The sequence below is a fragment of the Schistocerca serialis genome, chromosome 9 (assembly GCF_023864345.2).
Source record: "Schistocerca serialis cubense isolate TAMUIC-IGC-003099 chromosome 9, iqSchSeri2.2, whole genome shotgun sequence".
In the NCBI taxonomy this organism is placed as follows: Eukaryota; Metazoa; Arthropoda; class Insecta; order Orthoptera; family Acrididae; genus Schistocerca; species Schistocerca serialis.
Window position 1 is genome coordinate 275424002 of NC_064646.1, and position 27695 is coordinate 275451696.

The following is a 27695-nucleotide window of genomic DNA, read 5'->3' on the forward strand; positions in this document are numbered from 1 at the left end:
TATATAAAAACAAAGATGAGGTGACTTACCGAACAAAAGCGCTGGCAGGTCGATAGACACACAAACAAACACAAACATACACACAAAATTCAAGCTTTTGCAACAAACTGTTGCCTCATCAGGAAAGAGGGAAGGAGAGGGGAAGACGAAAGGAAGTGGGTTTTAAGGGAGAGGGTAAGGAGTCATTCCAATCCCGGGAGCGGAAAGACTTACCTTAGGGGGAAAAAAGGACAGGTATACACTCGCACACACGCACATATCCATCCACACATACAGACACAGACACAAGCAGACATATTTCAATATATGTCTGCTTGTGTCTGTATGTGTGGATGGATATGTGCGTGTGTGCGAGTGTATACCTGTCCTTTTTTCCCCCTAAGGTAAGTCTTTCCGCTCCCGGGATTGGAATGACTCCTTACCCTCTCCCTTAAAACCCACTTCCTTTCGTCTTCCCCTCTCCTTCCCTCTTTCCTGATGAGGCAACTGTTTGTTGCAAAAGCTTGAATTTTGTGTGTATGTTTGTGTTTGTTTGTGTGTCTATCGACCTGCCAGCGCTTTTGTTCGGTAAGTCACCTCATCTTTGTTTTATATATATATATATATATACACACACACACACACACACACACACACTGAAGTTTCATCTGGAGGCCAACAATTCTGTCTCATACTTTTCTTGTCTTCTTGAGAGAATTTTCATTTTGAAACAAAACCTAATACCATTCTCTCTTTCTTTCATTCATCTTGTTATATGAAGAATCTACAGAAATGTGGACAGTGTCATAATACATAAATTAATGAAGAAAAGTTGATTTTAAGAACTGCATTTATGATGAATTGCCGTCAAACTGTTATAAACTACTTATGCTCAACAGACTACATGTTTCATAGGAAAATTTGAAAGAAACCCACAACGTTTTAGATTCTACTTCCTTAGTTTTAGTAATCAGTTGCTGTTTATCTGCTATTGGCTGCTTATTACTTCTATGGCTACACTGATATTTACTGGGTATAGCTGTTCCCCACAGACAGTAAGAACAGTAATCTGCTTGTAATGAACATCGTTAATTATACAGCTATTCAAAGTCTTAAATTCCACATTCTAAATCATTAAATAATTTGTAGGAGAGCATAATACAAAATAGTTTTACTTTCCTTTTGAATTTATGGGGATTTCCAATTTATTACGTTATGAGTGATGAGAGCATTTTATGAGCTTTACATTAAACACAGTGCATCATGTGAAACCTACACAATGAGGCCAGGTCTATATGAAATTTGTTTTCAAGTCCAGTGTTAAGGCTGTGGAAATCACAGATAATCTGAAACTACTTTTTTTACATCCCAAAAAGAGCTATGAAGGAGCAAATGTACTACGAAATTAGTATATTAATTCCAAAATAGCTGTAGAGGTCCCAGTACAATGTTGGGTTACCTTCTCTACAAAGTATTCTTACTGTTAATATTTGCTGAGTCAGACTTTTGCTTATATTAGCTGCACTGTTCCAGAAGATAATTTCATGTGGTGACAGGTACTGAAAATATGCAAAATAAGCTGGTCTCCTGATGTTCAAGTCAACACAATGAGATAAACTTCAAGTGCAAAAATGACAAATTGGCTTTGTTATTAATTAATTGCCCCCCCCCCCCTCTCTTTTTCTTTGTTCCAGCTTCCCCTCCACCTACTACCACTTTCAGACAGGTGCTCACAGCCTCCACCCCTCCTCTTCCACAATTCTCCCTCTCAGGCAGGCAGACAGTCAGTAATCAATACTGGCAGTTTCCCCCACCACCACACTTGAAACAGGGCAGGGCAATGGCTGCCTCACAACAGTGCATCTACAGATATGTGTCATGTCAGTCTCTGAATAACTGTGTATGTGAACAGCAAAGTACATTGACTGCCAAGTTTGCTTTGTGGAGCAGTTAACACTTAATTAGCTACACCCTGTTACTGTGCAAACTTCCTTATTCCCCTTGTCCAAGTGTGTGGTAGGGTTTTGAAAGTGGGAGAGCAGAGAAGTGTAAGTGGTTTGCAAGAGATGAGAAGAATTCACTAAATTTTCAGCAAAGTTTTGTCATGCACACCCTGTTATGGTTTTCAACAAATAACACATGGTACAATTGAAAAGAAGTGATACTACTGTGTTTTTATGATAGGGACTGTACTTGATTAAAAAGAAATGGACTGAGAAGAAAAGTGAGGAGTAGGTGGGAGGGAATACAACAGTGCTCAACTTAAAGAGTTCCCACTACATCGCCACCCTGACACAATAAATATGTGACAGCACATCACAGGTACTGCCCACAGTAGAATTTAACAACAGTAATGTCATACATCTTTATGAAGTCAACTACCAGAATTACGTAAGTATGTTTCCTATATTCTGAATCCTTTTGCTATCTTCATCATATAACTGGAGGCTATCTGCACACATCAATCTTTACACTTAATATTCAATTTTATGCAGGAAATTTATTAATTGCTACAGACCTATACAGAAGATATATAAGATAATATTATTTCACAATATTTATGATTATTATTATTATTATTTTCTATTATTCCCATTTAAAGAGAGCGTTTGTACTTGAAATCCTTTATGATGATTGTTTATGTTTTTTCTGTTTTTATTATTATTATTATTATTATTACTGTTTCTTTATTTTGGCTAGCTGCAGACAATGTTGCTTCAACCATCTCTTTCCTTAAGGTTTAACTAGCACTCTGTATTCTCGTATTTGTTTTTTGTGAGTCTCCTTTTTATTCATTATATTAAAGATCAAAGAACACACTGAAATTAATGTTATACACAAAATATTTTTTTTATTTATAATTACAGAGTGTTGCCTTAAATGGAATACCTTGTCAGTGCCCACATAAACTGTTCACAATTGTTTTTGTCCCTTGGCACTTAGAAGGCAAGGTAGAGTCAGTAATTCAGTTACTGAAAGAAAGAACCATTAAAATTCTAACACACAAGTCAAAGTTATTAGATGAACGTATCTAAGAATCAGTTTTTTTCCTGTGGAATTCAGGCAACTATGTATGATGAAAACAGCAAAAGTTGACTGTCCTAAAGTACATTGACAGTTTAAAAAAGTAAAATAATTACTTCATTGCTTTTCTTATGTCCCAACACCATTTGTTCAGCAGCACAGCCATCATACAATCATTATGGAGAGAATAAAACAAATATGTTTCATAAGAAATGTACAAAACTTTAAATCAACAGAAATACACAGACTGGTATCTTCTTGAAAGATCACACTGTTGCAATAGATTTGTGTTAGTAACAGTGAATAATTATGAAAACTGTTGCCAACAATGTGGCACAGTAGATCACACAAACCATACAAGTTACTATAGTCATACTTAAGTTAGCAAGATCACTTTTAACTTCATACTTAATAACGACTATAGCAGGAGAGTTCTAGCAGAATGCTTCTATTTTTTGGTGAGTGATCTCCTTTACTCTTAAAATACTTGATAATGAGTAGTTGTAGGAAGGGGAAAAATCTCTTGATCAATGGCACTAGATTTGGCTAACAACTTTCAATTACGTGAACCTCTACCTGACCTGACAACACAAAATTTTCTTAACTGTTGTCATGTGCATTGAGGAAAACAATGACAAATTGAGAACAATGATGTGACAAAAGCAACTAACAGTCAGCCAGCTGTTTACATGTTAGGTTTATCCTTCCTTTTCATGCTGTGTACAAGGCTTCATTTTAAAATCTGCAGTTATAGATAAATTTTTGACGAAAAATGAGCTACCAGCTAGGAGCTACCAGAATAATTAGATTTTATCATAGTGGATTTTCTTCATCCAAATATCACATCTCTAATTCCACATACAGATTAACTGATAATTGGAAGTTTTGGGAAAAATCTTGTACTGAAGGACACTTTTTCCTTCTGTTTTAAAATGTGTAAGATTGCCAATATTAACTTACAATTTTTCTTGAAGCAATAATTCAATACTGTCATAGTCATTAGGTTAATTGCAAAGGCCTGATTATAAAGGATATCAAAGCCACATTTGCTGAGTTTCAACCGAAAATTTCTGAATGACATAAATAGTTAAATGATATTTCAGATATTGCTCATAATTTTAATTTTTATGGTATCGAATTACTGGAGACTTATGACCAAGAAATGTATTCTTATTGGCTATATGAAATTTTTCATGGACAATTAGGAACAAGGGTAACACAAAATTCAAGAAAAGATAAGGATGAAGTAAAGAAAAAGTTATGACTGCTTAAAACAAAAGTATTTTGGGAACAGAGAGGGGAAGTCCAAAATGTGGCTATTACATGGGACCCAAACAAATCACAGATTATCTGAATAACATATATGTATAATGAAAGTAAAAAAGGAGGCAGAAGCAACAATTTCAACTCATTTTCAACAGGCTTGCCTATCATGAAATGGGCCAAACCTCTCGGTGAAGACTGACAGTTACAACTGTTTTCATGAACAGTTTTATGATAATCTTTGTAGACACACAATAAACAATATTCAGTGTATCTGCAGGACAATTTAAATGAGTTTTATTTGTACTTCTTTACACATATTATAATTAATGGGTTGAATACACACAAAAAGGATCATTAAGATTCATGTCCCATAGACGACGATGTCATTAGAGATGGAGCATAAGCTTGGATTGAGGAGGAATGGGAAAAGAAATTGTGTGTGTTCTTTTCAAAGTAACCATCCCAGAATTTGCCTCAGGCAATTTAGTGCATGAAGATCTGAACTGCCACTCTCCTGAATGTGAGTACACTGTCTTACCATCTCACCACATTGCTCACTGGGTGATATGACTGAACAAATTTATCAGTTTTCAGTTAAATAATACAGGGAACTGCACCTTGGATATTGATGGCTGAAGTTAATAGCTGGAACCTTATAATAGATAGTCATTGTTCACCAGGCTACAAGTGTGCCTGTAACTACTGGCATAATGCAGTAGCGTAACAGTTGCTACCTCATGATATACTCTGTAAGTGTACATCCCAGATATCATAGAAAATTAAGTCACAGTAAGAAAAATAAAAGTCTCAGTTAAATACATGAGTACAACAGGTAAAACTGAACATAATTTGTGGTATGAGAAAATAACATTTTGGTGAAAAGTCTCATAAAAAATCTCTAAAATACATACTATCAAGTCTAACAAAGTTCGGTTTTCACAAATAACTATTCTACGTATATTGTGTTTGAATCACCTGCTGCATCTGATTCAATTTGTCTCAAAACACAGCATGTGATCAGTTCTTGCAAATAGCAATGTATACAGGGTGTTACAAACAGGGTGTTACAAAAAGGTACGGCCAAACTTTCAGGAAACATTACTCAAACACAAAGAAAGAAAATATGTTATGTGGACATGTGTCCAGAAATGCTTACTTTCCATGTTAGAGCTCATTTTATTACTTCTCTTCAAATCACATTAATCATGGAATGGAAACACACAGCAACAGAACGTACCAGTGTGACTTCAAACACTTTGTTACAGGAAATGTTCAAAATATCCCCTGTTAGCGCAGATACATGCATCCACCCTCCGTCGCATGGAATCCCTGATGCGCTGATGCAGCCCTGGAGAATGGCGTATTGTATCACAGCCGTCCACAACTCGAGCATGAAGAGTCTCTACATTTGGTTCCGGGGTTGCGTAGACAAGAGCTTTCAAATGCCGCCATAAATGAAAGTCAAGAGGGTTGAGGTCAAGAGAGCGTGGAGGCCATGGAATTGGTCCGCCTTTGCCAATCCATCGGTCACCGAATCTGTTGTTGAGAAGCGTACGAACACTTCGACCGAAATGTGCAGGAGCTCCATCGTACATGAACCACATGTTGTGTCGTACTTGTAAAGGCACATGATCTAGCAGCACAGGTAGAGTATCCTGTATGAAATCATGATAATGTGCTCCATTGAGCGTAGGTGGAAGAACATGTGGCCCAATCAAGACATCACCAACAATGCCTGCCCAAATGTTCACAGAAAATCTGTGTTGATGACGTGATTGCACAATTGCGTGCGGATTCTCGTCAGCCCACACATGTTGATTGATAAAATTTACAATTTGATCACATTGGAATGAAACCTCATTCGTAAAGAGAACATTTGCACTGAAATGAGGATTGACACATTGTTGGATGAACCATTCACAGAAGGAGGCCAATCAGCTGCTGATAGTGCCTGCACATGCTGTACATGGTATGGAAACAACTGGTTCTCCTGTAGCACTCTCCATACAGTGACGTGGTCAACGTTACCTTGTACAGCAGCAACTTCTCTGACGCTGACATTAGGGTTTTCGTCAACTGCACGAAGAATTGCCTCGTCCATTGCAGGTGTCCTTGTCATTCTAGGTCTTCCCCAGTTGCGAGTCATAGGCTGGAATGTTCGGTGCTCCCTAAGACGCCGATCAATTGCTTCAAACGTACCTTCGTTATGAAAATCTGTCTCGATACAAACGTACCGCGCCACGGCTATTGCCCCGTGCTAATTCATACATCAAATGGGCACCTGCCAACTCCGCATTTGTAAACATTGCACTGACTGCAAAACCATGTTCGTGATGAACACTAACCTGTTAATGCTACATACTGATGTGCTTGATGCTAGTACTGTAGAGCAATGAGTCGCATGTCAACACAAGCACCAAAGTCAACATTACCTTCCTTCAATTGGGCCAACTGGCAGTGAATCGAGGAAGTACAGTACATACTGACGAAACTAAAATGAGCTCTAACATGGAAATTAAGCGTTTCCGGACACATGTCCACATAACATCTTTTCTTTATTTGTGTGTGAGGAACGTTTCCTGAAAGTTTGGCCGTACCTTTTTGTAACACCCTGTATGAGAAAGCATGGTGTTTGAAGGATTCATGGAGAGGAATTTCAAAAACAAAACATACATGATGATAATTCAACAATGAGATTTTCAGATGATGAATTCACTGCTCTTGAAATCGGCACCAGTGACTACCAAAATTTCCAATATCTGATACAAGCAATAACTAACTTGAACGTATCATAGGTCGGTTCCAAACACAAGTGACTTCCAGTGTGGCACAATTATTGGGGCATAATTGATTTTTTTTTATCCTGTGAACAGTTTATAGCATTGATGTGGCAAGTGATTAGAGCGATAAGACAGATATATGGATTCATGTAACTAATGAGGAAGTACAGATTAGAAATGGGAAGACAAGAAATTTGTGGCACAACTTGACCTATAGAAGGGATCGGTTGATAGGACCCATTCTGAGACATCAAGGGATCACAAATTTAGAATTTGAGGGAAGCGTGGGTGATAAAAATCATACAGAGAGATCAAGACATGAATACAGTAAGCAGATTCAGAAATATGTAGGTTGCAGTAGTTATTTGGAGATGAAGAGGCTTGCACAAGATAGAGTAACACAGAGAGCTGCATCAAACCAGTTTATGGACCGAAGACCAGAACAACAATGACAACATGGATTCAGCAGTCAGCTAAGTGCATGGTTCACTGAATAAGTATGAGAAAGCCTCACAGTCTCACAACTGAAACAAAGGATAAATACTTCTTGAACATAGGTGACACTGACCACTCAACAAGAACCACTTTTTAGCACAACAGTATCCTATAAATGAAGAATTTACACCAGCAAGGTACTGCCGCAAAACATGCTGTGTCTGACAGCACTGTTCAGAATGACTCCACGTAAAATAACTTCTATGTTTCTCATTCACTATGGCAGCTATCATTATTAATCAATGACAGAAACCTTCCTCCCAATGACACATCATCGTAAATGGAGACGGACGAATGCCAAAGGTAACAATATGTTATTCACTTCAAATTGTGAAATCATCAAGGTCCAATGTAGTGATATTTAACCTGTGCACTGTAGCGCCCTGGTGTGCCATGACTGACCACCTGGGGTGCCATCGATTTGCTTCATAGTTCGTGGCATAGAAGACAGTTGATGAAAATTTCATTTCTGGTGTCCATCTGTGTGGCATCAGAGGAATTCCTTTTTAGATGCTGATCAGCCTGCGTAAGCAGTCATAACATAGAAGCTGAACTATTGCGTGTTATACTTAGCACCTAAACACAAGTACAGAAAATACAATGGTAGCTACTTAGATTTTGGTTTTGCATGCACTGCTGTGAACAATGAAGGGCATCCTCAGTGTGTTTTGTGTTTGAAAATTACTTTCTGTTCAATGTATGCTACCTAGCAAATTAAAGCATCATTCAAAAAATGTTCATAAGAATGACATGGTCAAACCAATAGAATATTTTTCTAGAAAACTGAGTCAAATGAAAGAATAAGAATCATCATTTTCTAAGCAGATAGGAATATCGATTAAAGCACGTCTAGTGTCCTACAAAGTAGCTTAGCGGGTAGCAAAATGTAAGAAAGTCTACTTGATTGAAGAACTAATTCTACAGTGTGCTACTGAGAAAGTGTCCATTATGCTTGGAGAGTCCATGGCAAAACAGCTTTTGTCCATTCCTTTGTCTGGCACTACAATTAACCATCAAATTCAAGATTCAGGAGAGGTTATTCGTGAACAAGTTATAGAAAAAATTAGAGGCTGGAATTTTGGTATGCAGCTTGATGAGGCCACTGATAGCAATAGAGATACTCACTTAATTTGCTAGGTGCATTTTAAGGTGATTTTTAAGACAACTTTTTTTTTTGTACAGATAACCAAATTAACTGGGCTCTCTGTGTTGATGTGTGTACTAATAATGTGTGGTCCATGTTGGTTGGGGGGGGGGGGGGGGGGGGTTTAGAGTGGTCTACAAGCAATTATTTGCAACACTGCTCCCAATATTATGAGAACCCATTACACCATCCATAAAGAAACACTTACTTCGCAACACATGAGTGCTGACCTGAATCAAATACAGTACTGAAAACTGTCATAAATGTGGTGAACTTTATTACAACTTGTCCACAGAAAGCTTGATTTTTTTGGACAATTAGTCACAGTATGGGCAATGAACATACATCTCTCTTCTTTTATAGCAGCATTCATTGGCTTTCCAGGGGAAATGTATTGTCATGCTTTTTTTAAGTTAGTCAAGATGTTTGTTCTTGCCTGGCAGAAGAAAATCATATCAGCACTAAGGGTTTTTTAGACACTGACTCAACTAAAGTTTGGATGCTTATGTGATATATTTGATCAGTTAGACTAACTGAAGAAGTCTCTGGAAGTGAAACTCATTTCATTCGGGTTATTGACATAATTTCAGCCTTCAGAAAGAAGCTGGTTGTTTGAGAAAGAAGAGTGAACGATGGAGGAGAAATGAAATAGGTTTCAGTGGGTTCAAAATTCCTTCACAGTACTGCAGAAGAGTAACAGTTGGTAGAACTTTCAGAGATTCTTCACTAGAAATGAAGATTTCACAAGTGACATTGCAAACATTTTGATATTCAGTAAGAAAAGAGTTTCCAAGCTTGAGTATGAAAGTATTGAAGGTATGAATTCCTCTTGCAACCTCCTATCTTTGTGAGAGTGAATTTTTGGGAGTTACAGTCATTAAAACTAAGTACAGATCAAAACTTTGTGTGGAGAAGGAAATGAAGATAGCTGTATCTCATTTGATGCTAAGATTTGACAAGTTGGGGAACAAGAAGCAAGCTCAAGCATTGCACTGAGATGAGTAGTATTTTATTCACAACATTTTTTATTAATTTTTCCAGTTTTTACACAGTAACCTATAGGGGAACCATGGATACAACATAACTGGTCAAGGGAACCACAAATTCAAAAAGGTTGAAAAACCATGGGTACAATGTAATGGAAAATGAAAACTACAGATATCCATTTGGCAGTGCCATGATGCAGTAAGGTGGTATCTATAACCCACCACGACACACACTGCTGCATCTCTCATTGTGTGATACATACTGCAGTAAATTGCTTACTCCAAAGCAGTCCTAGCACAACACTGACATTTGACAATGACCAAACCTCATTTTCCAGACTGTTCACAACACCTACAGATCATTCTCTAGCCTTCACACTGACTAGTTAAATTCCAAAATGAATAATTGCGCTGTTTGCTTGTCACTTAAACATGAACCTGTACAGAGTCAACAAGACAATCCTCTCTACCAAAAGCAGATTCTTTCTTGGTAATGTCTTGCAATGAGAAAACTCTTTGGCAAAGTCTTTACCAGTAACTAACTACTCCATCAATGCAATAGTGAAAATAAATTAAAAATGATTGACAAGTTTAATAACTACAACTATATGATTCCATTCTTTGGGAGTTGGAGTGCTGGACTAGCACACAGTTTGAATCTATTAAAGGACTTGTATATATAAAATTCCCATTTCTAAACAACCTAAAATTTTCATGGCTTATTTCACACAAACGAGGGAAGCAAATGTGAATAAATTACTTTTTTCTTTAACTTTCTTCTTTCAAATTTCAGTTGGTGCACAAGCATAAACAAAATGCAATACTGAATGAGTTGTAGACTGTTGAGTAGGTCCTTCCTCTACGTACTCCCCTAATGCACTCTATTCCTGCAAGTGTTATGGTGCAACAAAAGTAGAAACATACCTGATACCACTGAGTCCACTTCAGCTTGTGAAATATGCACTGTTATGAACTTTCACCAATACTATAGCAAACTCACTGTCAGTTGATTGGTGTATACTGTACTTCACATGCAACAGTTACGTGCAAGAACGATGCCATAAATCCATAATGAAGACTGTTATGGAAGAAAGACCTACTGCAATTTTGCTCACTTAGTCAGCTTGGACATAAGAAAAAAAGGAAGAACGGGTAGGAGGGTAGAGAATTTTAGAATTCCACAGCCAACAAGTAGCTCCTCAGGTGATTAAAAATCAATCACATTGTTATGGAGAACCTAGGACCAAGCAGTGTGCATGAAAAGTGTGTCCCAAAGATGGTTACAAATCTGCAACAGAGTAAATAAATACAGATTTAAAATTTTGTTCGTGCTCTCAGTATCAAGTACTGACTTCTTGAAAAATCATGAGAGCGGAAGGAATGTGGAGCCAACTCAGCAGTAAGAAAACAAAACAGCAGTCAAAATAGCAAACTGGCATTAAATTGCACCTTGTTTGGCTCCTATATGGCCCGGGAATGTTCTGGTAGCCTTCTCAGCTCCTCAAATAGGCTTAATTACACATACACACACTGAAATTTTGTAACTTCATGTAAGGTGTAGTCCTCTACAATAATCTTAAGACACACAAAGCAGCATCAACATGCAGCTAATCCATTGGCTCACATGAAACATGTCTAATCATCTCATCTATAATTGAGACATAGCAGTCAGAAACTTCCATCCAAATATTGTTGTGATGAAGAGGAAAGTATTTCACATAAATTGTGCAGTTGTAAGAAAGTGTGACATGGTAAAAGACATCTACCATGAATATGAGAAAATATAATTTCACTCTGTAGTTCACTGTTGAAAAAATAAATAAGTTTTCTCAACAATTTTGTACTAACTTGTCAGCCAATCACACACTGAAAGACACACATCAGTAATAGAAATAATAATAGCAATAGTCCATTTGATATTGTGCACTACATAACTACAGTAACAACAAAACAAATGAAATTATGTATCTATGGGAGTGTTCACAACTGTTCTAGCAGCTGGCACATCTAGATCAGTTCATAATAGGAAACACCAATATGCATAATACAAAGAAATGCAGTATTAGTATAATGTACCTCATAAATAAAAGTAAACACTGTATTAAATAACTGTAAATGCCCCAATTTTTTTGTGTAAAATGCAATTTAGGTAAGCCTTTAGGCATTAACTGTATTCAGGTCATCAAGGGGATCGAAATGATTCAAAACTGGAACAAATGGAAACAACTTCAGAATTTAAAATGTGACAGTAGTAAATATGTAGTGGCACTGAAGAGAATTCTCGAAACTAAGCAATTTTTACCCATAATATTTTGGTATATTGCTCTGATTCACCGTACATGCTAAAACTCAACCTAGTACTAACAAACTGTCAATTTCTTAAGGTAAGAAACAGAACTTTTTCAGTATGATGATAGTGCTTAAATATGTCCATTTAATTTTTTACAGTGAAAATTAATTTTTAGCTACCCTGATTTAATAAATAAATACAGTTTTTGTCATTTCAGCAGTTGAAAGTTACCAACTTTAAAACTTTTGTTTAAAAAAAGATTAGAAACGAACACATTTACTTCTTAATCAATAGCTTATCCTAGTAATTTATCCTAAGTAACTAGGTGTACTTACAAGAAAAACAACTACTACCATAATAATAATAATAACATAATTCTGATCAAATGCTGTGGAGACAGAATCCAGCCTTAACTCTACTTGACTGATTTTTGGAGACATATCAGTGACAGTGTGTCAGTAATATTCTAAAAGGGGAGATTAAATGAAAGATTGCATTTAATTCACTGTTTACTTTTATTTATGAGGTACATTATACTAATACTGCATTTCTTTGAATTATGCATGTCAGTGTTTCCTATTAGAACTGATCTAGATACTGGTTACTGATGGCTGCAGAAAGACTTTAGTGTACCCAAAGTTCATGAAAACAAAGCACAATTGTAATTAGGATGAGGCAGAAAACATTTTTCACATATTTCACAGTAAATCAAATGGGTGAATGTGCTCTCTTCTAATGTTTTTTAAGCAAAAAGTAGTTTCTAAATGAGTTATCAATATCCACTGCGAAAATAGCAAATGATTAGTTTACTTAAAATTGAAATTGGAAGGAACAGTTACTTCTTCGCTAGAAAACAGGGTAATTTTAATCACATCCATAATATTACAAAGAGGCCATTTCTTTCTTTTGAAACCATTCCATTTCTCACTGTCAGCAAGATTTTTTGGTGATACAGAATCAGTTCCACTAACTGACACGAATTTTATATCATCTGTCCACTTGATTTTAACCCATTTAACTTTCTTCCAGCTTTCAGCAGATTCCAAGGAATGTGAGATTCAATATTCAACCTGTCATTAATGGCTGCTCTAAACCCATTTCTCTAAAAAAAATCTCAGATATAACATTTTCAATAAAAGAGCTGGTGTGTTAAATATAAATTGTAATCAAATTTTTGTCAATGTGCACAATATAATACTGATTGTGTATTCATTCCATAGACATAAAATTAACTAAAGAATAAAATGTAACTTTAGAATGGACTATTCCTTGCACTAGGATATATATATTTACCAACATATGATGGAGACATAAAAGAACATGTCTGTTAATGTGTCCACTGTCATACATACCAGGTGTCTCCCCTAAGAGTCGCCATGCTTTTTTTCTCTGCTGTTTTGGCACACACTTGCAATTTCATTTTTACAATGTACTGCTGGAGTCAGCCCAAACAAATATTGCTCATTGCATGAATGTGATGCCTAGTGTCAACAAAAAGTCTTATCTTTCTTTCCCATTACAAACAAAATTATTTTTAAAAGTTGAATTTTATGCGAGCATTTGACTGAGCAGTGCCAAATTAGTCTAGCATGATATTTTTTCATCATTATGTATTAAGAGTGACAATAAACTAAAAAGAATAACCAGTGCTCCAACAGCGACAGCACTGCTCTGGTCCGCGCTGCCTGCTCAGTCACTGTCGTTTTACTGGTTATCCTTCCTGGTTTACTGTCTCTGATAACACATTTTGATAAAACAAGTATCACACTAGAGTAATTTGGGTATGTAAAATTCCACTGTAAAAAAATTTTGTATGTAATGGGAAACAAACTATCACTTTTCATTGAAAATGGGCTTCACAATGAAGATACGATAACTGGTGTTTGTTTGGGCTGATTCCAGCTACACATTGCAAACATGAAATTGTGGATATCTGCTGAAATACCAGCAAAAACTTGCCTGATGACTCTTAGGAAAGACTCTCTCTCTCTCTCTCTCTCTCTCTCTCTCTCTCTGTGTGTGTGTGTGTGTGTGTGTGTGTGTGTGTGTGTGTGTGTGTGTGTGGTTTATTTGTCCTTATAAGATTTTTCCAATTTGTCCTTATTCTATAAACCAAGGAAAACTAACAACGTTTGCGTACTTGTTTGTCTCAATAGGATGTCATGAGATGCACCTGTGGCTGCACTGGACGACCAGCACAACGCTGCTTCTCTCGCTATCGCAGCACACTGCAAATGGCGAGTGTAGCAGCAGCTGTTGTGACCTATTGTTTTGTTCTGGGTTCTTTTGCAGTGGCCAAACTTCGTGCAGCTGATGCTCGGTTTTCTCTAACTTATCTGAATGTAACAATAGATGAACCAAAACTACAAGTAAGTAAAGAAATGTTACTACTCAACATGACATTCACAATCTTTAAATGCTGATAAAGAGTTTTCTGCTAATTCTCACAGTTGACACTATAAAATACCATACTGTGAATATTCCAATAGTTTTCTCCCCTTTGTGGGCAAGGTACATAAGAAAGTAAAGATGATTTAATTAGGAAAAAAAGAGCCCATAGAGTAATTGCCATCAGTCAGTCTGATGGATACTGTAATAATGTCTTTCTTGTTAAAGAGTACTCTGGCACAATATCATTGTGTTGCAGTTTCCAAACCACCAGAAGGCAACAGTATTGTCAACTTCTGTCTCTCAATGCACAGTAATTTGTTACCAAAAGAAGAGCAATACAAAAATTGATATCAACATTTAGATGTCTCCTGTTCATCATAGCACCATTGAGGAAGCTGAACAGTAATCATTTGACCCTGCATATTGGGCAATTTACTGGCAACTAATGAGTCAGTGCAGTTCAGTTTGACATCAACACAATCTAAATATCACCAGAATACAAATCATAACAGAGTGAACAAAGAATACAATTTCGGTGTTGTTTCTCATATTGATGTACAAGATATACGAGACAGCTGAAATACTCTCAAACTTCAAGCAAAATGAAATAATTCCAATTCCAGTGAAGGCAAGTGCTGGCAGGCGTGAATATTATCTAACCATCATTTAATAAATCATGGTAAGAAAACAATGATATAAATTAGCTACAGAAGAATAGAAAACCTATAGAAGCCAACTTCAGGGACTTTTAATTTCAGTTCTGGAGAAATGTAGCAATACGAGACAATACTGCTCCAAAAACTTATCTTAGAAGGTAAACTGAAAAAAATCAAATCTGCATTTATAGTTTTTGTGGACTCTGGTAATGTTTTCAACACTCTTCGAAATTCTGAAGGTAGATGAGGTAAAACACAGGTTACATAAAGTTATCTACATCTTGTACGGAAACCAGAGTAGAGACATTAGAGTCAAAGGACATGAAACGAAATCAGTAGTTGAGATGGGAGTGAGGCAGGGCTACATGAGTAAAACAAGGGTAATGGAATGTAATAGAAGAAAATCAGGTGACACTGATAGAATTGGATTAGGAAATGAGACACTGAAACTAGTCTATGAGTTTTGATATTTGGGTAGCACAATAACTTATGACAGTTGAATCAAAGTGTGTATAAAATGCAGACTGGCATTTCTGAGAAAGATGAATCTGTTGACTTTAATATAAAGATTTTTCTGATAATATTTGCATGGGATGTACAGAAGTGAAATGTGGATGATAAATAGTTCAGACAAGAACAGAACTGAAGCTTTTGAAAAGGTGTGCTGTAGGAGAATGCTGAAGCTCGAATAACAAATGAGGAGGTACTGAAATGAAGTGAGGAAAAAGAAATTTATTGCATAGCTCAACTAAACAAAGGGACTGATTGATAGCACACATTCTGAGTCATCAGGAAGTTATCACTTTGGTAATAAAGAGAAGATTTGTGGGTAAAAATTGAAGATGGAAACCAAGGCTTCAATAACCTAACCAGGTTCAAGCAGATGTAGGTTGCAGTAGCTATCCAGAGATAATGAGCCTTGCACATGATACACTACCGTGAAGGGCTGCAGCAAACTGTTCTTCTGACTAAAGAAGTTATTATCATCATCATCATCATCATCATCATCAAAAACAACAACAGATGAATTCCTATGTAACTGCATCTACAACATACGTAGAGGCCTTCAGATATGACACACAACTAATGTACATGTTTAATACCTTAGTGGCAGACTGTAGCTGTACAACATAGTGACATTAATAGCATCATCAGGAGAATGCAAAATAAGCTTGAATGAAGAATAAGTAATTTTATTTAGATAAACAGCAGGGCAATGAAAAAATGGTTTAAATGGCTCTGAGCACTATGGGATTTAACTTCTCAGGTCATCAGCCCCCTAGAACTCAGAACTACTTAAACCTAACTAACCTAAGGACATCACACACATCCTTGCCCGAGGCAGGATTCGAACCTGCGGCCATAGCAGTCGCGTGGTTCCAGACTGTAGTGCCTAGAACCGCACGGCCACACCAGGGCAATGAACAAATTATGACAGACAAGGCACTGTTGGCAATCCAGTTTCATTTCTCTGGGAAACATATCACCTGTTGTAACTACCATAATACTATACTGAGAAAAATAGGCAGCTTATATAGATGAAATGTTATGGAACCATATAAACGACTGTTAGGTGGAAGGCTTCAAATGCATTACAACAAGTTGTTTAACATTAAATGACTATATATAATCTTCACTTCAATTATGTTCTACTCTTCATGCCCCCCACTTTAAGTTTTGGTTTTGTGCAGCCTATGCATGTGTGATTATGGCTGATTAATGTTAGTGGACAAATACATATTTTTAGAAAGATTTTGGTCAGAATCACTGACAACAAGTCTAGTCAATGTTGTAAATGTTGGTTTTGATTTTATGTGGAAACATTTCACCAGCATAACACACTTTTCACTACAGGACACAAATGCAGTTTGGGAAACAGAAAATTACAACTATAATTATGACCCAGGGTATTTGGAAGAAATATATGAGATGAGACGTGAACGTGTATGGGAAGTATGTGTCGACAAAGGATTGAACACCAGAGGACAGCCAAATGCCTGGGAATTTTTCATTGACAAGGATCACCATCTGGTCTGGTGTAGTATCTTCAAGGCTGCTAGTTCAACATGGATGTATCATTTCAATATATTAGGTGGGTACAGAAAAGTATAAGTCACATCCATTATTTTGACTGAAAACTAAATGACTTGGTGAGAAATTTAGCATGTAGTTGTACCACTAACTGCTCTAATTCAAAATTATAGGTACTTACTTTATCTTCATGTATTTTTTTTCATTTTTGTCATTAAGAGAGAGCGACTGGGGGGGTTTGCAGGTGAGGGAGGGGGGGGGGGGGGCACGAGAGAGGGGGACACAGTATTTTCTGCCCCCCTCTATTGTAGTGGTCTGAGCCACCATGTAATCTTTAGGTTGTACTCAAGTTTCCATAGGCCAGCCTATAACCCAAGAGTTTGTTAACACTTTACTTACAGACTGTAAACACGAATGACTTTAGTTCTCCAAACATCTGACCATAGGTCTTTGTAGTCAGTTGAGGGATCAGTAAAACATGATTTTGTTATTTTTTGAAACAGCTGTTACATGATCTACACATGGCTGAATAATCTGGGAATCAAAGAGGACGAATGATCTGGGAATCAAAGAGGCTGACATGACTAGCGTTTTTACTGATCTACTTTCACTTAAACACGAACTGTTTTTGCAAAAGGACAAACTCAGCTCTATTTGGCTTCAGATACCATGTTCAACCAATCTTACAGACACCGTCAGTATAATTTTTATTCACTGGCATGCAGAGTTCTCTGTATAACTAATAGCTGATACGTATGAAATATCTATAGCATATTTAGAATACAGCACTCACAATGCCTTGTCATGACAAACAACTTACATATAATACTGATCTCAGCACAGGCATTGTATTACTTCTGCTGACAACAATGTTTTAAATGCAATGCGCTTTATGACAGTGTCTAATGTGGATTGTAGAAACTTGAGTTTAGCTTTGATGTAAGAACATTGATGGTTTTAGTGACAAAATGGTACAATAGTGGAACCATCGAATCATCCCAAGAGTTGATCCCTTTTACAAGCAAAAGAATTAAAGATGTTTTATTTTATCATATTATTTTGTCCTTCATTGAATACCTATAAGATAAATAAATTCCCTGGAAATGTAAATTGTAATTACTTTTGAAGGTAGTTTTTGAGTCAGAGGCAGAAATTTGCAGTACTATTATTTGAAATAACAGGAACATAAATAACAATATGAAAAATGCTCTCTAAAATGTTGTAAGTGTGTATACAACACTAAAGAAACATTCCTTTTTTTATCTAGCTGGCTACAATGAGAGATTTCTAAGGCGAACACGCAAAACACCAATGAGCCTTGCACGTGCTCGCTTTCCACGACCATCTGTTCAGCAATTGCAAGAGACACTTCCACACGCACTTTCATTCCTGATTGTCAGAGAGCCTTATGAACGCTTGCTTTCTGCTTATCGTAACAAGATAGAGGGGGCAAAGAATCCTTACTACCGAAAACTTTCAAAACATATTGCTCAGCACTATCGGTACAAGCAAGATCCGATGACAGATGTGCCAGAAAGTGTAAGGTGAGTAGCAGCATAAAGTTATCCTTACAAAATAATAACTAATAACAAAATGTATACAACAGCCTCCTAGTGCAACACATTAAAAAAGACGTTTAGTCCACTAAATTGCTTGTCTTCAATGCACTTTTTAAAAATAAATAAGTAAATAAATTAAAATATTCACAAAATAAAGATCAAAAGCAACAAAGAACTCCTGCTAGGTGATTAATTGACGAAACATACTAGAAACTTTGTATTTAGTGGAGATGATAAACAGAAGTATAAATGTGAAAACTCAGAAATTTGAAACATTTTGATTACAGGTCAGGTCCCACATTTCCAGAATTTGTTGATTACATCATCAACAGCAAAAAGTTTGATGAACATTGGGCACCTTATCATTCATTCTGTACTCCATGCCATGTAAACTTTACAGTTATTGCAAAAATGGAAACACTAGATCGAGATGAGGAGTATATCATCCATAAGGCTGGTCTACAAAGACTGCTGTTACCTTCCCACTACCGTTATAAGCCAAGAACTGCAATCAACAAGGCAAGGTATGTACATCCATTGTTCACTAAATCATTGCATAAAATCTGCAGTGGAACATTTTAACAGGGAATTTTCTATTTCATTTGTTACTTTTAATAGAAAAATTTGTTAAATAGGTCTTACAAACATTATTTTACATGACACATTATTATTTCTGATTGAATCAGTGAGATACAAACATCACTTGAATGTAAGCTGAACCTTTGTGCTGTACATTCAAGAGGAAAAGCTATTCTTCTAATATTTTTAAAAACATCTAATTTGGAGAACATACATGGATGGGAGTGATGCTAGTTCCCCCTCCATCATCCCATCTTTCTCTTGGTAGTAGCACAATGTGGAAACAAGAGGCACCTTCACTTACTATGCAAAATATTATCATTTCATTTCTTAACTACAGGTGTTCAGAAAGCTGAAATTTTGAAAACACTCTAGACACAAAAACTAGCCAAGTGCAAGTAGGACTCACACATTGACAGTTATGTACAAACTTAATTATGTATCATATAGTTCATCCATCGAGGTCTCAACAATTTTTGGCTGTTATCAATATTGATAATGCCACGATATTAGTGCCAGGAATTCCAAGACTGTGTCAAAATATCTACAGCAGTTCCTCACTCTAGCCCGGACGTAACTTCAGTTTATATATGTAGAGAGAGAAGATTTTATAAAATATCTTTTATTTAATTACTGAAACATGACTACAACTTACATTTTATGTTTGCATGCAGTGATGTCTATCTATTGTGCTTTTGACAGACGATGAGTGCCATGTATGTTCAAATTGCAAAAGATATTTTTTACTTGATACAATTACAATTTAAAAAGTTTCAGATTCTTTACTTTACATGTACTGTGATATTTTGCTTCTTGCCGAATTTCATGTTTCTAAGTTAACGGGAAGTACCCTATAGGTTTTGATGATCGTTTTCAAGTATCAAAATATTTTACATAAATGGTCATATCTTTTGACTGAAATGACTTAGAAGCTTACAATTTTTACACCGCCAAGGGACCATAGACATTAGTATGTGTCATAAATTTGAACTAGTTATGAATCCTCATTCCTGAGGAAAAGCGTTGTTAACAGGCAGGCACGCAAGCAGACAGACAGACACACAGAGGGACAACAAAGTGATCCTATAAGGGTTCCCTTTTTACAGACTGAGGCATGGAACCTAGAAACAAGTGTATGTGGATTCCAAAACATTTTGATAAAGAAGGTGAAGCATTTTTAAGATAACTGTAACTTATAATGAGGCCATGATACAGCACTACATCCTGGAGAACAAATTGGAGTTGAGATGTACAAGAAAAGACGCCAAAATCATGGCTAGAATTTGCCTATTATCAGAGAAAGTTCTCAGAATTGTCTTTGACATTTAAAAGATGTGTCGGTGATTTTTTTCCAAGACAGAGGGATGACGAATTTAGTGTTCTACTGATAACTGCTTACTGGTATGAGAAATACTTACTGCAGCAAGTAACACTAACAACTTATTCTCATTTCTTGATAATTGTCTCCACATAAATCTGTGGTCCCAAAAAAAACCACAAACTTGGGTGAAATTAATTGGATACCTTGCATACCACCTTGGCTTACTCCCATGTGACTAACAGAAGTTTGGACGCCTTAAAGGAGTATGAAAGGGAAATAAGTTAACGATCCAGTAGTAGAGCAATACAGCAGTAAGTGAATGTTAGAGTGTTCTCTACAGAAGTATCTCCAGTGGAGACATTATATGAGAATAAATTATGTGAACAGCCCTTATGCTTTAGAGGTATTAGTTAGGAAGAGTATCACACAAATTTTTCATACTTTATGCCAACATCCATTCGTTTCCTGAATTTCAGGACTACCATATATATTTAGGGCTGTGACACACACTCTAATACCACCTTTCCACACAATGGGCATAGTATTTTCACAAAACAAACGGACCAAGATCTGGTAGAGGAGAATGTCTGCTGCATAGCATAAATAGTATTCAACTGCAGAGCAGCATTAGTTTACAGTACTGGTACTGTTTGGAATGAAGATGTTGCAGGAAGTACTCTTAATATCATTTTAACAATTTTTAGATTCTCTCTGTCACACTCATGATATTCATGAAACACCTGGTTAACTCACAAGAAATTAAAATGGAGACACTAAGTATGTGAAGGAAAAAGGCAGCAGAGTTCTTTAGGAGAAGAGTCTTTCAAGAATCCAGTTACAAGTTACAAATTTATAATGTACTTTCTCTCAGAACAAATGTAAATAAAAATTGTTCCATACACCTGAGGTAACAAACTGCTGTGCTGGTAAAGAAGATAATACCAACTAAACTAAATTCTTTAGCATTAATGGCATTCCAAATAAAGTAAATCATATTTCTTTCTTGCAGGGATGGGAAAGCTACAGCTGCACTAGTGGAAAAGTACTACTCACAACTGACAAAAAAACAAATGGAGAAGTTACACAAAATCTATGGTACTGATTTTGAAATGTTTGATTACAATGCAACGAAGTACTTCACTTTTACACAATCTGAACTATAGTTATGTGTCTACTGCATTACATCAAATCATGGAATTAATAAGAAGAGACACTTTGCTTCTTGCTTTCTAAATTATTAATCATTTACGGGAAATTAGGTAAATATTACTGTTACAGATGCTATTCACAATATTTGTACACTATACACCCCAAATCAAAAGTAAATAACCATGTTATTAATATTTGTGCCTGTTATACTATAAAAATTATTGAAAAGTTGAAAGTCGTCATTAATGTTTTCAGTCTAATATATGAACAACTTCACTATGTTGCAATATATTTATGAACACTAGAAGAGCAGAGTCAGTTTGTCAATAAGATGACTGCACCACATTAATGATTACTTCAGCTTTAATTTGTCTTTGTGTCTTTTGTAAAATAGTTGAGTCACATGGAGAGCAAATACTTGGATTAACCATTCCAATCCTTTTGGACCAAATCACAGCAATTACGTTTGCAATAAAAATAAAATGATGATGAGATAGATTAAAATAACAACACTACATTTTTAAATGATAAAAGAAGTAAAATAGTTTTCAGAACTGGTTATTGTGAGTGTAACACCTTCTAAGACAGCCCACCACTTAATTCTTACAGTATGACTGAAATTTTTTCAGCTGAACAATGTTCAGCAATTTATGTTCATATTACAAAACAATTAAAATTAGTGAAGTGTGGCAACATTAAAATGTCCAAAATGTAAATGAAGAGGTCTACAGTATGGCATTTTGAGAGATTCATCCATGATTACAAAGGAAGATAATATCGGTCCCTTACTCCTGCTGAATTAGTTATATACAGTACAAACCATTTTAAAGTTTGTTAAGTGCTTAATGGTTTAAGCATATGCAGTACTTCAATTCCTTTGATACTGCACCACATTAATAATTACTTCTGCTTTCAGTGATGATTGTTGTTTGCAAGCACTATGCAGTCCTTGCGAGTTTGACCGACAATTTTCATGGGTTATTATAGATAAAATATTCCCTACATTTAAAAAAAAAACATAATAATAGAAGTGAGTAACAAAAAATTTTGGATTATTTTGCTCCCTCCAGCCATCAGTTATTTACACTATTGCTAGCCACTTTGCAGTATGTGGAGGAGGAGAGGTTACTTCAGGTATCATTGTCATTTCCCTTTCTTTCTCTTCCCTTTGCAAATAGTGGGTGGGAAGAAAGACAGTTAAGCGTATAAGACAGATAAGCATATAAGAGCTTGAATTTCTCTTGTTGCCTTTTACATTCTTCAGACAATATTATACATTTCAGCATATAGTACACTAAAGAAATGTAAAATATTTGTGATAATATGAATATCATCATCTAAATAACAGTGCTTGTTCCTGAATATTCATTTTGTGTAGCTACAGAAAAAAGACAGGCAAATTTAAAACACAGTTATGGAAACAGTGCAGCTAATTCAAGAGTTTATCCAATGACTTTACCCAATATCTTCTACTACATGTGCATTTTTCCTTTATTGCTTTGTTCTGTATGCTTTCTTCATAGCGCAAAAAGTGTAATTGTGTAGACAGTGCATGACATTTTTGATATAACACTGATACAAAGTAATGGAATTTTGCTTCCAATTTGACACTGTTACACTGTAGTTATTTGAAAGGGGCTTACTAAAACATACATTTAACAATATAATTTTGTTGTCAGTGTAAACCACTCCTCTATATTGTTTATCTTAAACTAATTTCTAAGTTTTCAACTTCCTCCCTAATACTACCTAAGTATATTGTGCCGTGGAAAAAAAACGTATTGTACCGGATGTTTTTCAACAATTAAACCATTACATTAAGCTAAAATAGAGATAGTAGCATATTTTTATCTCAAACTGGTATTTCCCACTATAATGCAAGATGATAATGCACTTAGATTCGCTGTTTCCGATAACCTTGGATACTGGTGATGATAGATATGTTAGTCTGTGGTGCACATCAGTTCAACATCTCATTAATTGATATGTGACATACACATTCTTTACACTGGAAACTGAACAGCAAACATGCCCAAAAGAATAATATATGATGACTGTTCCTCAAAATGTACACACAATGCAGCAACATTCTGAAAACTATATTACTTCCAGTTAGAGAAAAATCTTGTCCATCTATTGTAAAAGCATTTGAAAGCCACAACTATATACAAGAACTGCATAAAAATGTAACACAAACTGTCACTGTTTAGTAATGATATTATCTAGTATTCTAACAAAAATAATTCAATAAGTATTTTAGAAAAAAACTTTGATATTTTGGTGTACCAAAACTTTGTTTAAAAACATTTCTACATTTTATATCTGAATGTACTAAAAGCTCAAATGGAGGCAATAAAATTGTTTTAATCACTGAAAAATCTACTTTATGGTAGTGAAAAAATTAACAAACTTCAATAACTTGAAATGTTTCCAAACTTTTTGTTATAGGATGATACGCACAAACACAGGGGGAAAAAGAAATATATGGAAACTCAAATCTGTATTTTATTTGTATTGTATGGTGTTTGGTGGTAGGCAGCAATAAGGTTAATTCAAGTAAAGATCATATGAACCACATGGTAAAAATGTTTGGTACAGTATAAATGTATCCATTAAAATTCATTTAATTGTGTACATGAGAACTGATCATCACTCAACAAATAGAAGAGATGCTATGCTACCAAGTACATAACTACATCACCTTCTGGATTTTCAATTAATCTGTGGAAGTTCAGTAGTGAACATGAATGATAGTGTTGATTATATATGAATGTCAGCACTATGGGGTTCAGGGTGTTTAGAAATGAGATGACCATGTTACTTAACAAAATAACAAAACTCCTTTCTGATGTGACTTTTGGGGAAACAAACATGAATGAATAGATGGCCAAGGCAGCAACAAGATTCAGAAGAAAAATGCACAAAGTGTGACTGGCTAGGCTACTGACAAGAATAATACATGAAAGAGGGACACGGATTGGATGCATGCACAAGCTGTAATTGTGAGTTTAGTCATTATTAGAATAACTGCTTTCTACAAAGCTCTAAAGTCACATGAGATATGTGAAACAAGACCCTTGTCACCTAATTAAGGATCAAGTTGCATAATTACCCTTCAGTATATCTGGATGTCTTTGGGGTTGGGTATATGAATGTAACTACATTTATTAGGGAAAGAGCAAGAGCTCAAAAGCTGGTGTGAATGCTCTTTTCTTTTATATGTGTTTCTGTGACAAACAAATTAGTTTGCTATAAAAGAATCATTGCCTTTCCCTTATTTTACATGTTGTTCCATTCAGGAATTTCCATTATTATTTTACTGTAAATGAGAATGGTGTAAAATGTGGATAATAGCACTCATACATGAGATGGACCTCACTGTGCTTTGATGATATATACATCATCAACCATAAATGTGGTTGATCACCAGAGCCACAGCAGTCTCATGAAATCTATCATCATCATCATCAGTCTGTTACCTTCATCATAGAGTAAAACAACTATAGCAATTTCTTCTACTATGACTCCACAGCTTCTAATGCCAATTATAGCATTGTTTCAGTTTTGGAGAATTGTCTTCCTCTGAATACTTTCTAATTTTCCAAGTTCCTTTTGTATCACTTATCCTTGAACTTCAAACAGCCCTATTGAAATCCCAAAGAGGTTTTTCTCTTTCTTTCCAACAATGGAAAATCCAGGATGGAATGTAATAATACTATGAAGAGGAAAGTTGCTTCTTACATCTCCACTACATAATGGGTAGCAATCTTTCCTTTTCATAACATTATCGTTATTCCATCCTGGATTTTCCTTCATTTGATTTTAATTATCAGTTCCTGTTTTATTTTCTTAACACTTTAGTGTTTATTTGTTCAATCAAATTTCCACTGCATCTTCCCACATCCCCACAAAGACATTTTCAAATAGGCTAATTTTGTTTATTTCAGCATTTTTCTAAATTTTTTTTTTTGCTTAAAACTGTCACTTTCTCTTCAGTAGTTGCACTGTTCCAAGATTTTCCTTCCATTTACTTTCTTCATGCCAACAGTTGCCTAACTATCTGTGTTAAATAGTTGTTCCTTTTAGCCACGTTTGCATAACTTCCTTTTGTCTAAGATGCTAAACCAGTTTCTTAATTTTCTGGTATATCTCCCAATTCTATAATAAACTGTTACAATATACATTTCTTTCACTAGCGAAAAAGAGTGAACTATGTGTGAGAATGCAAATTCAGGCTGCACAGAGCTCTGTGGCAGACTAAATGAATCTGTATGCAGTAACTCATCTAGAAGTTGCACAAGGTCATTGCAGAATTATTGAATTAACATGAAGACAACAGCAGCATCTGTCAATGGATACAAAACTGCATGTTACCGGTTCTCTTTAGCAAGATGGTGACAAGCATTGCAGGATCATCTAATGTCTAAGGGAGGGCAACTGTCATATCATCTAAATAGAATATGCTTTAAATGGGATATGCAATGAAAAGGTGCCATCATCAGAGTCATGAATGATCTATAATTCAATACAAAAATTTAGTATGCCATTATAAGTAGACATCATCTTCCTTGACACTCTTGACACTTTGCTTTAATATTTCTTATCTGAAGTTTTGTAACATTGGAATAAAATACAAATATTAACGAGGCTTTGTCTACTGGGGAGTTAAAAGCACAGTGACACTCTAGCAATGATATTTCAGAGCTGTCTAACAATTAAGTTCTTTTCATTTTTATTTTGTGGTCAACTGACCAAATGTATATACTTCAAATATTACAGAAAAATACTACTGAAACAATATTTTAACTGAAAGTATGGAGAAACTGGTTCTTTCTTTTATAGCAATATATGAACAACACTACATCTTCAATGTGTTCAAATATATTTCTCTGTTTTTTACATTTATTGTAGCTGAAGAACATAGAAACTAAAGTTTTATTTCTACTCTTCCAATAACAAATTGTGAAAATCTGCAATTCTCAGCATCTCACTTACCAGTGGCAATGTTAAAAAATGGCAACCTGAAGTAAAAATACACAGAAAAGGTGAGTAATAAAAATATATATATATATTTAAAAACAAAGATGATGTGACTTACCATACGAAAGCGCTGGCAGGTGTTTCTATCAACCTGCCAGCACTTTCGTATGGTAAGTCACATCATCTTTGTTTTATATATATATATATATATATATATATATATATATATATATATATAAAAATCCTGCCCTGAAATGAGATCCAACCTTCATGAAATCCTCCCCACCCCACCAAGAGTGTCTTTCCACCATCCACCTAACCTTCGTAACCTGTTAGTTCATCCCTATGAAATCCCCAAACCACCTTCCCTACCCTCTGGCTCCTATCCTTGTAACCGCCCCCGGGTCAAAACCTGTCCCATGCACCCTCCTACCACCACCTACTCCAGTCCTGTAACCCGGAAGGTGTACACGATCAAAGGCAGAGCCACAAGTGAAAGCACCCACGTAATTTACCAACTGACCTGCCTACACTGTGATGGATTCTATGTGGGAATGACCAGCAACAAACTGTCCATTCGCATGAATGGACACAGGCAGACAGTGTTTGTTGGTAATGAGGATCACCCAGTGGCTAAACATGCCTTGGTGCACGGCCAGCACATCTTGGCACAGTGTTACACCGTCCGGGTTATCTGGATACTTCCCACCAACACCAACCTATCCGAACTCCGAAGATGGGAACTTGCTCTTCAATATATCCTCTCTTCCCGTTACCCACCAGGCCTCAATCTCCGCTAATTTCAAGTTGCCGCCACTCACACCTCACCTGTCATTCAACATCATCTTTGCCTCTGCACTTCCGCCTCGTCGGACATCTCTGCCCAAACTCTTTGTCTTTAAATATGTCTGCTTGTGTCTGTATATGTGTGGATGGATATGTGTGTGTGTGCGAGTGTATACCCGTCCTTTTTTCCCCCTAAGGTAAGTCTTTCCGCTCCCGGGATTGGAATGATTCCTTACCCTCTCCCTTAAAACCCACTTCCTTTCGTCTTTCCCTCTCCTT

General features: G+C 35.9%; 2 protein-coding genes across 7 annotated transcripts in view; one reads left to right on the top strand and one right to left on the bottom strand.

Moving 5' to 3' along the window:
* The window catches only part of LOC126418931 (calcium uptake protein 1 homolog, mitochondrial), a 538349-nt gene that overhangs the window by 34606 nt on the left and 476048 nt on the right, over positions 1-27695 (bottom strand). The gene's annotated exons all lie outside the window — the stretch shown is intronic.
* LOC126418933 (carbohydrate sulfotransferase 11-like) lies at positions 1816-23972 on the top strand. The gene is made up of 6 exons (XM_050085968.1): positions 1816-2370; positions 14121-14333; positions 16866-17103; positions 18310-18586; positions 18889-19125; positions 21511-23972. Exons 2-6 carry the CDS (start codon positions 14127-14129, stop codon positions 21662-21664), a joined length of 1113 nt encoding a protein of 370 aa, XP_049941925.1. The 5' UTR covers positions 1816-2370; positions 14121-14126; the 3' UTR covers positions 21665-23972.